The following is a 13,436-nucleotide window of genomic DNA, read 5'->3' as shown; positions in this document are numbered from 1 at the left end:
AATGTAATTCACCTTGTACTTGCTACATTCAGTGTCCAAACTCCAAAGAATGAACAAAACATGTTCATACAACTCCTATAAAATAAAATTAGGACATACTTCCATGAAAAGGAAGATACTCAGCTATTTTCTATTTCCCATTGACCAAAACAAAGCAACAGCAAAGATCTTATTTCCCAACCTCTGAGACAATTATCTCACTACATCTCAAGCAAGAACCAGCGTCAGATTTTGCTTGGTTGGCTTCATTTTTATTAGAACAAAAACAATTATCCTCATTTAAGCCGGCCATGATGTTCATGTCATTGTTTGTAGTGATATCTCAAAAAGAAAGGTGTTCCATGTGATATTTAAAATATCAAGAAATAAAGAAACACATGGAAAACACTACAGAATAAATTCAAACTAATATTCCAATAACATCCCTTTTTGAAAAAGGAAGACAAATTAACAGAAGATCTTTCCCAGCTGATTTTCAAAGAACATCTTTTTTTTTTTGTCAAGGAAATGAAGTCAGCAGATTAAAGCAGAAAGGAAATACAAAAATAAGGGAATTGAGAAAAAAAAATATCCATGAGTAAACTGCCAGTTTTCACTCCTGAGTGTCTGCTGACACTAGTTAGAAAAAGGTGCCATCTTGAGACTATTTATTTCCTAAGATCCTTTTTCCTGAAAATTTAAAAGATTTTTTGACACAGAAATCAAATAGCATTAACTTTCCTCACAATATATCTTGCAGAAGGCTTATGCAGTTTCTTGAGATAGTGATCATTTCTGGGTATGACATACAGAGGTTTAATTATGTATTCCCAATGAAAATTATTATTTTTTTTCCATATCACTGAGTCAGTATCATATCTTTTTCCATATGCTTTGTAATAAATATTGGCAGGAATTGGGTGACTCACCTTCATCTAAAGGAACCTCTTCCTCCTCACAGGGGGAAGGAAGGAGAGGTTGCAAAGGTTCCATGTTGATTATGAGTTGCTTGTTCAAGGAGGGAGAGCTGCGACTCTGGGTAATGCTGGTTCTAAAAGAATGGGGAAAACAGGGTCAGTTTGCTTACTGGAAATAGCTGCAATCCAGTAAGTCTCATCTCAGAATCATTTTGCATAAATTACTAGGCCTTGAGCTGTTGTTGAAAGCTCTACACATTGAACACTGCTTTCAGCTGTGTAATGCTGCACCCTCTGCAGATGTAAAGATTTCAACATCTGAAGTGTGAGAGGTATTATGCTGATTTGCCTCCTTTACACTGCCTGACTTCCTTTCGTCTTGGGCAGGATTTCAGTATGTTGCTCCCCTCCATAGCACACAGCAAACATTAGTATTCGGATTCAAGGAAGAGGAAAGTTGTTCCATTGCCTCCAGAACTGGATAAAGGATTTGTTACAGTTTGAGCACTGAGGATCAAAGACTAAAGCAGGAACAACTGTATCTCTTGACAGATACAGAGTGCTCTCACTCATGCCCACACACCCCAGATGCTGCCTCTACACCATGGCTCCCAGCACTCAGGCTGGTTTTCTTTCTTGTCTTACTTCACTCTAAGAGGCTTTCCTGGTAGCAGGTGTTGAATATACTCTGGAAAGTTTTAGGAATGCTGCTGATTTTCTTCAGTCATGATGGTTATTAGCCTAAAAATATATTACTGAGAACATAAAATGGTTCTTTTGAATGTGCTATCTAGGATTTACACAATACAGGCCTGAAGCAAGAGTCCTGCAGTAAATCTTAACAATTATATTATAAAATACTTACTTTGACAAAAGCAAATATGAAGTGGAAGAGTATTCTACTTGACTTCAAATGGTATATTGATACAGTCCTGAAGTTTCACAAAATGCATTTCAAGTCTGCATAAAAGGCTTAACTTAAAATTCCACATAAACAGATTGAACAAAAAACCTATTGCAAGTCAGAAGATGGATCCGTGTTGCTGAAGGTTTAGGTAAACTTGGGACACAGGTGTCCAATTCTTAACCCACACTACCTGTCAGTAGTCACTACCTGTCAGTCTGTGGAAATAAACAAGCTTTCTTGCTCAATTGATATGATTTTTTGTGTCATAACACATGCCCAAAATTCATATCCTCACTGCATTCTCTGAACACTCTCTGATAGCAATTTAGTTTAAGTTTCCACTATCCACAGAAGGTTTTCACTCAGATTATTATAGTCATTCCAACCCAAAGGTAAACCCATAGGCTTTTTATGCAGTCCCTGAACCTTTGTGCTTGTTGTAAAAAGCTCTCAAGCAACTCCCAAAATAGGAGCTATGCCTGGGAGCACCCACAGGCTTCTTCTCCATACTTATTTACAAAGATGCCTCCTTCATGCATGCCCTGGAAGCAAAACATTAGATCATTCATTTTGTGTTTGTCAGAAGAACTTGCCACTGCATTAATCCTGCATGACTACACACTCCAATAGATTTTCAGTACATAGTGCTTTAAGTGTAATATCCAAACACAAAGGTACTGAGTGGTACCCTCCTCTCAATTGCATGTTTCTTTCTTAGTGCAACCATGGTACAACTGAATTTACTTTAAGGTTGAGGACATAGGGAGGAAAAACCTTATACAGATATATAGATATACATTGACCTTCAATTAAATATATTTTTCCTGAATGTTCTGCTTCTGAAAAGCCGTCATTCCCTATCCCCAAATCCTCTTTCACAGAGGAACTTTTTTTTAAAAATGCCCTTTTTTTTGAGCTGAAAATTTTCTATCCTTTTTGCCTGCTTGAGCTTTTAGAAGGATCAGCTACCTCTGTCTCCCATTTCACAACCTGAGTTATAAAAGCACCTGAAATCACTGTATTTCTTAGTTTTTCTAAGAAACTGAACTTGGAGCTTCCATAATATTACAAATGCAAACTTTGTAAGAAGGTTAATGATGAAAGATATGCATTCCTATTTGATGGTTGTTAAATCCATATGATGCTGCTATATAAATAAATTTATTTGCTCTCTGATCTGTTTCTTTATGTACACCAAGTTTTAAACAGTATGTTTAAAATACTTCTAAATGTAGAAATCAAAGAAAAGCAAAATGCAGGATAAAAAAAAAATAAATGTATGAAAATCTTTTCTTATCCTGGAAAAAAGAAACCTCTTGGAAAGTAGGCAAAGTAAGCTATTTCCGAAAGTGAACAACTAGTCTCATTTAAAATACATTTGTGTGCCCAAATATTTTATACTGTCTCAATGATCCATCTATATTTTGCCTTCTGTGTTATCATTTAACACATTCTAGACCTTCACTTACCCCATTTTAAAATGTAATCTGGAAAAATATGTTTGAAACATGCCTGCATGGCCTAACTATTAATTACAAACTAGGGCTGGATGACATATTATAAATATTTACTGCAAATATATTCCCATCTTTTAGTAAAGACAATCCACTTTTAACTCAAATACAGATAAAATAGCAATATTAAATTAAAAATAACAAAGAAAAAAAAAATCTCCCCAAACATGAAATCTTGACAAAAATAGGAATATGGCTGTAGAATGTTCAGATTTTTAAGTAACCTGATTTTTAAAAAGGCTTCAAATAGTTTTCCCTGATGGCCTCTTCCTTTTCTGAAGTGCTTTAATCAGGTTTTTAGAAATTTTTACTGTCAATAAAATGAGTGATAAGGACATGAAAACATTAGTTTGCTTTCAAAGTCAAGCAGCTTATTTCTTACAAGCCAAATTTTCCTCAAAAAAAAAAAAGATCTCTAATATTTTTTCCTCTTTACTGAATGAACTTCATGCTTTTTAATCTGAATGCATTATGGAAAAACTATGAAGTATACTTTAAAAAAGAACCATAAGCATATACAAACCAAGAACTTTAAAATCAAACAAAATCTAGGAATGAAATTAGAATGTACTTTTCTGTCAGGATCATGTAATAACAGTTTATGCCACAATACAAAAAACAATATAAGTTATCAATCTGACTGATTAGTTAAACTCAGCTTCAAAGCAGCACAGATTAGGTTCTCCTTTACAGGAGACATTGGTCAGAATTTTGTATCATTGTCAGATGTATATTTCCTAAGGCTTGCATGCATAATTGTGGAAGCTCAGAATTACAGCCATTGCACCTGATAATATTTATTTAGAGAAAAATAATCTTCCCTAGTCCTTAAACTTTAATACTGAATGTCATACCTGTGAACTTCAGGAGGTTCCCTCTGGATTTTAGAGCTTGCCTCCACAACCTCTTTGGCTACTTTTCCACTGCATTAAAAGATTAAATGAATATCCAAGTAAATACTAAGATACATGCCAAGAACTACATAAATGTGAGCAATTAATTTACATTAAAAAAGAATAAAATTAAAAAAGGGAAAAAATGCAATAGAGTGCATATATAATGTCCCAGAATAAAATCGTGCTGACTCCTTGCCCACAAAGCTACCAAAGAAAAAGCAACTTTTTGTAGTAGAACACCAGGAGTGGAACAGGACTGTATCTCACACCTGATTCAGAGCTGCCCAGCTGCAAGAGGTGTAAAATCTTTGCACTTGCCACACATCCTTATTTTTACAGAAGCCGAACCAAAAGTGGAGCTATCTGCTAGTAGAAGTACTCTTTACAGAAGCATCTGTGCAAAAGCTCCTGCTTATTTTTTAAGTGACACTAGAAAAGGCAACAGAAAGACTTTCAGATCTTGAAGTCAGCTAGGCATGAACAGATCCTCCAGCAGGAAAAGCCCTGAATTTGCCATGAGTAATTACTGGCATTTTCTTACTTCCTGAAACTATATACCATGAATAAGAAACAGCAAACACCTACCTATATCGAAATCTACTGCCTTTAAAAAATATCTTGCTGCTGGACATTGTCTTGATCTGACTGGACTTTGCATACCTTGAAGAAAAATAACAGAGGCTGTCACCTTTTCAAGGACAAGATAAGCATAAATGAACAAGACAAACTACGAACTTTGTTATTTTTATACCATAAAGTAATATTCCAAAAATGAGCTTTTCAACTTTTTAAGGCATTTATTCTAACTAGACTATGAAGCACACAGAAAATCATTGAGACAGCATAGAACAACAGAACATGGAACAAGTGATTATCATGAGAACAAGAAAATGAAATGCAGATGCTTGCTGCGTCTCTGAATTTTCATTCTCAGGATGAAGGAAAGACCATGGTATACCAAAAGCCTCTGAGACGTATGTCATAACACCACCTTGTTTGTGGGAGAATATGGCTATTTCTGCTTTTCCACTGGGAAAACAAAGAAATAATAAAGACAACAACTTGTCTCCCAAAGTAGATGCTTTTCCAATATATCTATTCAGTCAACTTCTTAGTAGCCTACATCATATCCTACTGCTTCTCTGTAATCACCAAGTACACAGCAACCTTTTATCACAGTCTAACAAAGAGGAAGTACCTCATACTGCCATTTCCTTGATGTTCTCTGGAAAAATGGCAAATTGATTTTGTACTGAGTGTCTCATTCCCAGACGCTAGGAAACAACTTTCTATGATTAATATCTACTTGAATAATTGCAACAGTGACCCCTGAACCTGGACCAAGACAGGACTAAAGCTCTGTTTTTCAAAACATGTCATGTGATTATGGCTTTACCTTAAATTCCAAGTCTCAAACTCTTCTAGGAAGAGGAGAGGACTGAATTTAATTAAGGCAAAGTGTCATTGCTGTGAATTATTTACACAATCTCACTATGTCTGCTTTAATCTTATTAGAATATCCTGTTGCCATTATACAGAACTTAAACAAATAGGATTTATCTAATGCTGCCAAGAAACAGTCCCCACTGTACAACTCTATTTCTCTGAAATGTGTAGACACATTTCCTGTTTTGAAACTACTATCTTAAGGCTTTACTTATAGATAGTTTTGGCTTCAGTTTCATGTCTGAAGAATTATTGTTTTTCTTCTGCACTCTGCATATCAAACATTACAATTTTCCAATCTATTGCTCACATCCCTATCCATTGAGTAACATTACCAATCTTCGTTTCATTAAAGTCCTCTTGAAAGACCCACCAAAATTGAAAGGTAGGCATAACTTCAAGCAAGAATTGTTAAGGAATAATTCCACTCAATAAAGTAATTTGGAAAGTAGAAAAATAAATCAGAGAAACAGTATTGAACACGCTAAGGTCAGAGAATAATGAAGGGGAGGAGGTGCTACCCTGGTAGCAGATTCTACCCTGAAGTGAATGCAGAAAATTGTGGGGTAGGAGGCTGTCCTGCTGAAGCAAATACACAGCAGATATCCTCGCTGCAGCCCATGGAAGGCCCTGTAGCAGACCAACATGCTCTGAAGGAAGCTGCAGCCCATGGAGAGCTCACACGTGAGCTGGCTCCAGGCAGGCATTGTGGCCCATGGAGAGGAACACAAGATTCAGCAAGTATATCCTGAAGGACTGCAAGCCCATGGGAAGGACCCATGCTTGAGGAGTTCATGAAAGAGATTGGAGTAGAGGAAGAGAGTAAGAAGGAAGGAGCAGCAGAGAGGAACTGCAATCCCCATTCCCCATCTCCCTAAGCTGCTCAGGGCAAGGAGGACATAGAGGAGTCAGGAATGAAGGAGTAAAGTTGATCCTGGAATGAAACAAGGGAAGGGTTGTTTTAATTTTGTCTCTGTGGACAATTTGAAAAAGAGTGAAAACGTTAAAAGGAAATTAAATTAAACTTCTCCAAGTCAAGTCTGTTTTGCCTGTGACAGTAGTTTGTAAGCAATCCCTTTGTTTTTACTGTAAGCTATAAGCTATTTTATCATACTTTTTCCTCTTGACCTGTTAAGTAGAGGGAGTGAAAGAGCAGCTGGTAGGCATCGGCATCTAGCCAAGATCAAATCCCCTGAATCAAGTATTTGTGACCAAAACCCAAATAGTTAATATTACAGCCATTTAACAAGAGCAGAGAGGTGATATTTCTGTGAGTCTGCCTGAGACATTTTTACATTGAACTAATTTCTACTCAAAGAAATTTATTTATCTTCTTTAGGTGGAAATCATCTCCTATTCCCTATTTATTTCTTGTAACATAACATAAAACTACACAAACACCATGCAGTATTTTCCTACTTAAGTCCACTTCCAACAGAAAATGCTTCTGGATAAACTTGAAATTAGTCTTTATTTATAGACTATATTTAGGCTTGATATAGTCTCAAGCACAGTAGATGTTGACAGAGAGTATTAACAAATGCATCGTGTCAGCTGCTACTTCCTTTTCTTTTTTCTATCCAATTGAATATATCAGTTGGATAGACTACATATTATTGTATCAATATATAATCAACTGTTAAAACTAAAAAAATACTCTCTCCAAATTAAAGCAGATCATTAACATCCAGGTTAGAAGACACATTTTTCCTACTTCATTTTTGTTTACCCTTACAGCAGCCCCCTAGTGTGGCTATGTGCCAAAACAGAAACAGTGATATTTATAAAATATGGGAGAGGCTGTAAGGAAACATTAAGTAGCAAGAATAAAATCTACATGCCTAGAGGGAAGCATCAATAAACAGATCTAACAAAATCAATGGAGGGCAGAAAGAATGCAGAGGAGTTTTTTAGTGAGGAATTATTATTAGCTTCTCTTTCAGAGAATAAGGAGGTAGATACTACGTTTTCTTTGTCTCATTATGGGCTCTTTAGGTATAACAAGATCACAGGTATCTTTCAAAATGTATCTAAGAATATTTTCTTCCTTAAATCATTACAGAGAACTGTTTATTTTTCAGTCAACTCTTACTAAACCTTCAATTTCAAGTGGAAGAACAATTACCTCCTAGCAGAAGAGCCCAGAGAAACAAGCATAACAGATTTTTTTCCTCCATTCTCAAGATATTCCACAGCAGGGCTAAGATTAACAGCTATGCTCCCAGACACAACTGCAGTAATCTGTCCATCCAATATCTCACCACAGAACAGCAAAAGCATTGTGCTGGAGCCAAAACCCTCCTGTCTCATTTAGATTATAAACAATTTCTAATACTGGCTTGAAGTGAAATAATATTTCCCATTAACTTGCATATTTTCTGTCTGCATCTTGCCTTCTGTTAGTTAAATGGAACATTTCACAATGAGCAATTTCCACGCACATGTACTTTTCTTTACTTTTAGTATAGGTAATGACTTCAGGTGTACATACTTGTAAAAAGCCTGGTTCTCCACTCCACACTTCCAAAGATGCTTACAGGCTGCTGGTGTAGAGGTATGGAATGACAGCACAGCCTTCTTCTAAGTGCAAGGAAAAGAAAGCAAATGAAAGCAGTGAAAATGTTGAATTCTCCAAGATTGAAATAGCTGTACCTAATGGCATCACCTTTAAACAGATACACTGAAGACCAAGTTTTCCTGTGTAAGTGTAAATCTGTGGTTCTGGACACCCACACACCACAGACACACAATCCATACATAGCTGATATTTAAACTGCCCAGGCAATTTTTTCAGAAACAAAAGGACATGCTTGGAGGGGGCATGGAAGAACATATGTACAAGTGGCTTTTAAAACTATAAAACTGGTCTAAAGCAAAGGATGTAAATCTCTGTGTCCAATATTCTACACCATACTGTTGCTGCACTACTTACCACCCACCTCTCCCTCCTCCCTACCATTCGATGTCCTACCATCAAAATCTCCTTGCAACCACATGAGCAGCCCTGATACCTCTGGCATTATTTCCTTCCTTAATTTTCTTTCCCCACCTCCATTCAAAACCATAACCTTAGACTATATCACTCTGATTTAGGGAAGGAACCAATTATAACATGCTGTAGGCAAATAGTCTGTAGGATTTCAATGACAAGAGCTCAGTGATAGGACTTCTAATTCCATGAGACAGACTCTAACCTTTTCAGCTCACCAGAATTTGAGGATGGGATTGTAATTATCCAAAAATACCTCAGATTGACTCAGGTACCAATGCTTACCCGAATTTGCAATCATATACAGACATCTTCTGTACGTTACAGTGGGCAAGTACAGCTTTAGCACTTAAAAATAAATTAAAGCTTGACTCCAATGGCATCCAAAACCATGAACAATCCACAGTGTGAAAATTAAGTGAGAAAATGTCTCAACCCTTTGCAAATTAGACATTTTTTCAGAAATTACTGCCATTCATTCATAGTCTGTTTATTTACAATATTAAATACAATTATTGATTATTTAGAAGTTTGTTTAGTTAAAAAATATATTGTCTTTTATAAGTTTAATCAAATACAGGAGTTTTGTAAAAATATTAAACATAACCTCTTTCTGAGCTCCAAACACATAAAATGTCTTCCCTTCAAATTTCAGTTTATAGACATCACACCTAGAAAGAGAAAAAATAGTTAGGTATAGGGAAAAAAAAGATAGATCTACAAGTAAGAAAAATAACTAGCATGTAAATTTCCCTGATTACCAAAGTCAAGCAGGCTATCAAATGACAAAAGCCCTCAAAAGGCCTTACAGGCTTTAGGTCAAAATTATTTAATAGTTTAATTTTTTTAGAGGACATAAGCCCAGAGCATTTATTTTACATCCTTATGTACCTTCAAAGAATTAACTTTGTCTGCTGGAAAGTGAAAAGGAAATTAAAGGTAGAAAGAAGTTTATATTTATATTATATGTATGGCACACTACGCAATTCCTCTTACATCTTGAAATCTTACAGTGTCTATTGTAATTAAATTGAGGGAAAGATAATGCTCTTTTCTCTATACTTATTTATCTGAGGCTTCATATCACACATCTTAATAACTGACTACTTATTACAGAACACAAGAAGAAAATGTTTGACAGCAGTAGTTACAGAGGGGCTTTTTGAGTTGAAAAACCTGTATCAAAATTTAATTTAATCAAGGTTGAGTTCTCAATCTACATATGGAATAACAGTGCACCATAAAAAGGCAATGTCATGCCTCTGCTTAAATTGTAATGGAAATTTTGTCATTACCAGAGTTAAAATGGAGACACTGTTTTTCCATAAATTTCCCAAAGGGTTTTGCAAGTCAGAGTTGAAACAGGAATAATCTTGGAGGCAAGGACAATGCTATACCTGAAACTTTATAACAAGTTTTCCTTTCACATGAAAAGAAAAAAAATCATTGTGAAAGCTTTTACATTGAAAAGAAAATCTCAAATACAAATTTGGGGTTTTATTGTGCAGTGCAAATTTCAGCTAAAATTAGTTACAGCTACTTGCACTTACTTCTAGGCCTCTGAAATGGAAGAAGCAGTACATGCGTTCAGATAAAACCCATCAGACTGACCTTTCAGCCTCTACTGTAACACTGAGAGTTTATTGGGTTTTCCTCTGTCACCGCTTTATTTTTTATCTAATTTACATATTAATGCACTTAATAAATATGCCTAGGACACATTATCCTCAAATAACATGAGAAGCTAAATGCTTGCTGTGAGATGAATTTCCCACGGTATGGTGGACACATGCTTGGCAAGTGCTACTCTCTCCTCAGTGTGCCATAGGCTGACATTACTGTTAAATTTTCTTTGTGCCAAAACCACAAACCACTGAAGTACTGTGACCCCAGCTACCTGCAATTAACCCTGGGGAAACTATAGTGTAAATCCAGGATTGCAAATGGATGGCTTTCGATAGCCATGTCCCCAGAGCTCAATAGGGAACTCAATTGTACAGACAGGATGACAATGACTTTACACTTCTGAGGATTTCAGGTTATTCAACACTCAGGGAAATTTCTACAAATATGCAGCAAGGAGCCCAGCTTCACCTTTTTTTCACTTTCTGCCCTTCTTGATCCCACAAGACAGGCTGAGAGCTCAGAGATGGAACAGGCATACCTAAGAAACTGTTGTTGGCATGCATGTAGCAGCAGTGCTAAAATGAGATTATCAGTGTCTAAGCATGACTGGTCACTTTGCACCACACTGCTGAGGATGTGGCTAGCTGCTCTTGGCATCATCTGCAGGAGCTCAGTTTTTACCTCTTCCTCAAATGTGGCTGACAAAGGCTAACAAATTAAGTCCTGGAGTTCAAATAAAAGCAAATCTAGACAAACCAAGGACAGTAGCATAAGTGCCCATTTCTTAAAAAAAACAGACTAAAAGAATAAAAATTCAAGGGCATTCTCACCTCTACCTCCTCTGCTTACCAAATAAGTTATTTTACAGTTTTCAAATTGAGGGTAATTAAATGAGAAAATTGCAATATTTCCATGATTCAAATAAAGATTTAGGTGGACTTTTATAAGTGTCCCAGACCTCTCTGCCAATAAACCTCACAGGTGATTTACAGCATAGCTGAAAAATCAACTTACTCAATTTTAGCATTTGTAAATTATGTTGACTAATGTAGTCTGTGGAATAGTTTTCACTGGGAGTTGAATGAGACCAAATTGCTGTTGTTGTTTTTATTGTTGCAGTTGTAGTTGTTATCTAAAATCCTTTAAAACAGAAATATGATGGGGCAGGAGATGTAATATTCACATGGTTCTCCTTAAAGACAACAAATTGAGGCGAAGATGGTAGGAAGAGAAGACACAGGAGACGATATGCTTATTTATTAAAATATTCTTACATCATATGCTTACCATTTTAATAAATGAATTCTTTTATTCCCCTGGAAAACTACAAATCCTGCAGCTGTGAATCCTAAAAATGTAGTTGTCCCAAATGAGTCCTTGAAAGAGAAAAAGAAACATAACAACAAAACTTTCCCCTCATCCAATGAGGTATTTCTTACTGGTAACATAATTGTCACTCCATTCTAAACTACCTTTATTTTGCTTTCATCTTCAAAAGAAATTATGCCTTCAAAATGTACACTTCTAAAGGAAAGGACTGCTCTTGGCAACAGAGACCTCATTTATTTCTAGGCATTTGAGTAACAATATCTTATGCTTTGTTTCCATCTACCTGTAGCTGATGACAACAGGAACTCCTTAGGTAGACTTACCAAATTTATTGAAAATGTACTTCTGTGTATGTCCCATTCTTAAAAGGAGAACTAACTACAAACCAGGGATTCATATGTGCTTCAACACATATTTTTTTAAGAGTTCACAATACATTACAATACATTGTTCCTCTGCAAGGTGTTTGAAATACTGCTGACAGACAGCATTTACTAATATAAGCTTCTCTTTTGCACTCGTGTTCTCTTCAGTACAAACCAGAAGAAATAGTGGTACCTGCCTTTCAAATAGAACAGAAAATTTTTAAAATATAACTTCACAATAAAAGTTCTGGCTTATAGTTTTTGATTAATGATTGAGATGAATTTTATATGAACCAGATTTTCTGTCCATCCCAGGTTCCATACCCTCATCTTACTAAAGATAATCAACTTTATTATGCCTTATGTTTTACCAACAAAGTAAAGGGGAACAGAAACAGGGATGGTTCTGGAGTATCAGCCAAAGCACTGAAAGAAGCATGTCATAAGGAGCCAGCAAAGAACCTTGCTTTGCAGTTCACTTTCAGAAGACAGACAGATTTTCCTTAGGTATGGGTGATAAACCTCTGATTGTCCCCCTCAATTACAAGCCCTGCCACACAGGTAAAGAAGTAATTCTGAGCCAGTTATGGCTCTGTTTCTGGGACGCCTTTTGAAAATCTGTAGTATAGTTTCAAAGGCAAGTTTACTACATCACTGACTTCACTAGGCTCTGAACAACGACCCTGTCTTTCACACAGGACCACCGTTCCTCAAAAAGTACATACAAAATCTTACACAGTTTTGTATTAGAGTTGAGTGCTTAAGGATGCTCACCACCAGAACAGCTAACTAAACAGCACTGCTGACCCAGCAGAAGAGATAATACACAAGGCAAAGCAAAAGCAGCAGTTGAAACACAAGGCAAGTCACTCTAAAAATAAACACTGCAGATTATGCAGGTACAACCAAGTAATTAAAAATGCACGCATACAAGATAATCAGAATTGGTAATTAAGATCACCTTCTTAGAGAGGACCACAAAATAACAAAGTGGGAAGTGGGAATGGGAAGTGGGTTCTCCTGCTTGTACATTTGGCTTGCTGGTCTTCTTAAGCTTTGCATATTTTGATGGTGTCTGAAAAACTGATCTGCCATGGACTATCAATATGTTGCATCTTCTTGTCAAAATAATGATGAATTCTGAAAATCTTGGCAAACAAAAAATATTCATACCTGGAGTAATTAAAAGAAACCTTTGCACTAAATGCAAAGAAATGATGGACTATAATCAGAGTTTATGCCATTACAATCTACTAGATTCTCCTGGGATGTTCTTCTGCTTCCTCTGGGGAGACCTGCTTTTAGACTGATGCAGAAATGTTAACCAGTCAGTGTTCTTCCAAGGCTTAAGCATAATATGTAGTTTCAGGGCAGCTTTTTAAGAAATTGCTCCCTATTTGTGCCTGGATAAAAAACAGAGCTAAATCAATTCCATTACTGGTTTTTAACTAGATGTTACTAAAAAGAA

The 13,436-nt window shown here is 36.1% G+C and overlaps 1 protein-coding gene across 2 annotated transcripts in view; it reads right to left on the bottom strand.

Annotated features, from left to right (window-relative positions):
• FRMD3 (FERM domain containing 3) overlaps positions 1-13,436 on the bottom strand; it is a 138,936-nt gene that overhangs the window by 13,357 nt on the left and 112,143 nt on the right. For both annotated transcript variants that reach the window (XM_088054113.1, XM_005522637.2), the window contains exons 8-13: positions 11,562-11,650; positions 9,256-9,319; positions 8,151-8,239; positions 4,799-4,873; positions 4,172-4,240; positions 909-1,030 (exon numbers count right to left, since the gene is read on the bottom strand). In XM_088054113.1, coding sequence (XP_087910239.1) covers positions 909-1,030; positions 4,172-4,240; positions 4,799-4,873; positions 8,151-8,239; positions 9,256-9,319; positions 11,562-11,650 — 508 coding nt within the window. The remainder of the gene's footprint in view (positions 1-908; positions 1,031-4,171; positions 4,241-4,798; positions 4,874-8,150; positions 8,240-9,255; positions 9,320-11,561; positions 11,651-13,436) is intronic.

This window comes from Pseudopodoces humilis, chromosome 4 (genome assembly GCF_049639895.1).
Source record: "Pseudopodoces humilis isolate 2021_Gansu_Grassland_sample_001 chromosome 4, ASM4963989v1, whole genome shotgun sequence".
Lineage (NCBI taxonomy): Eukaryota > Metazoa > Chordata > Aves > Passeriformes > Paridae > Pseudopodoces > Pseudopodoces humilis.
The sequence above is the reverse complement of the archived record's forward strand: the minus strand, read 5'-3'. Positions and strand labels throughout refer to the sequence as shown.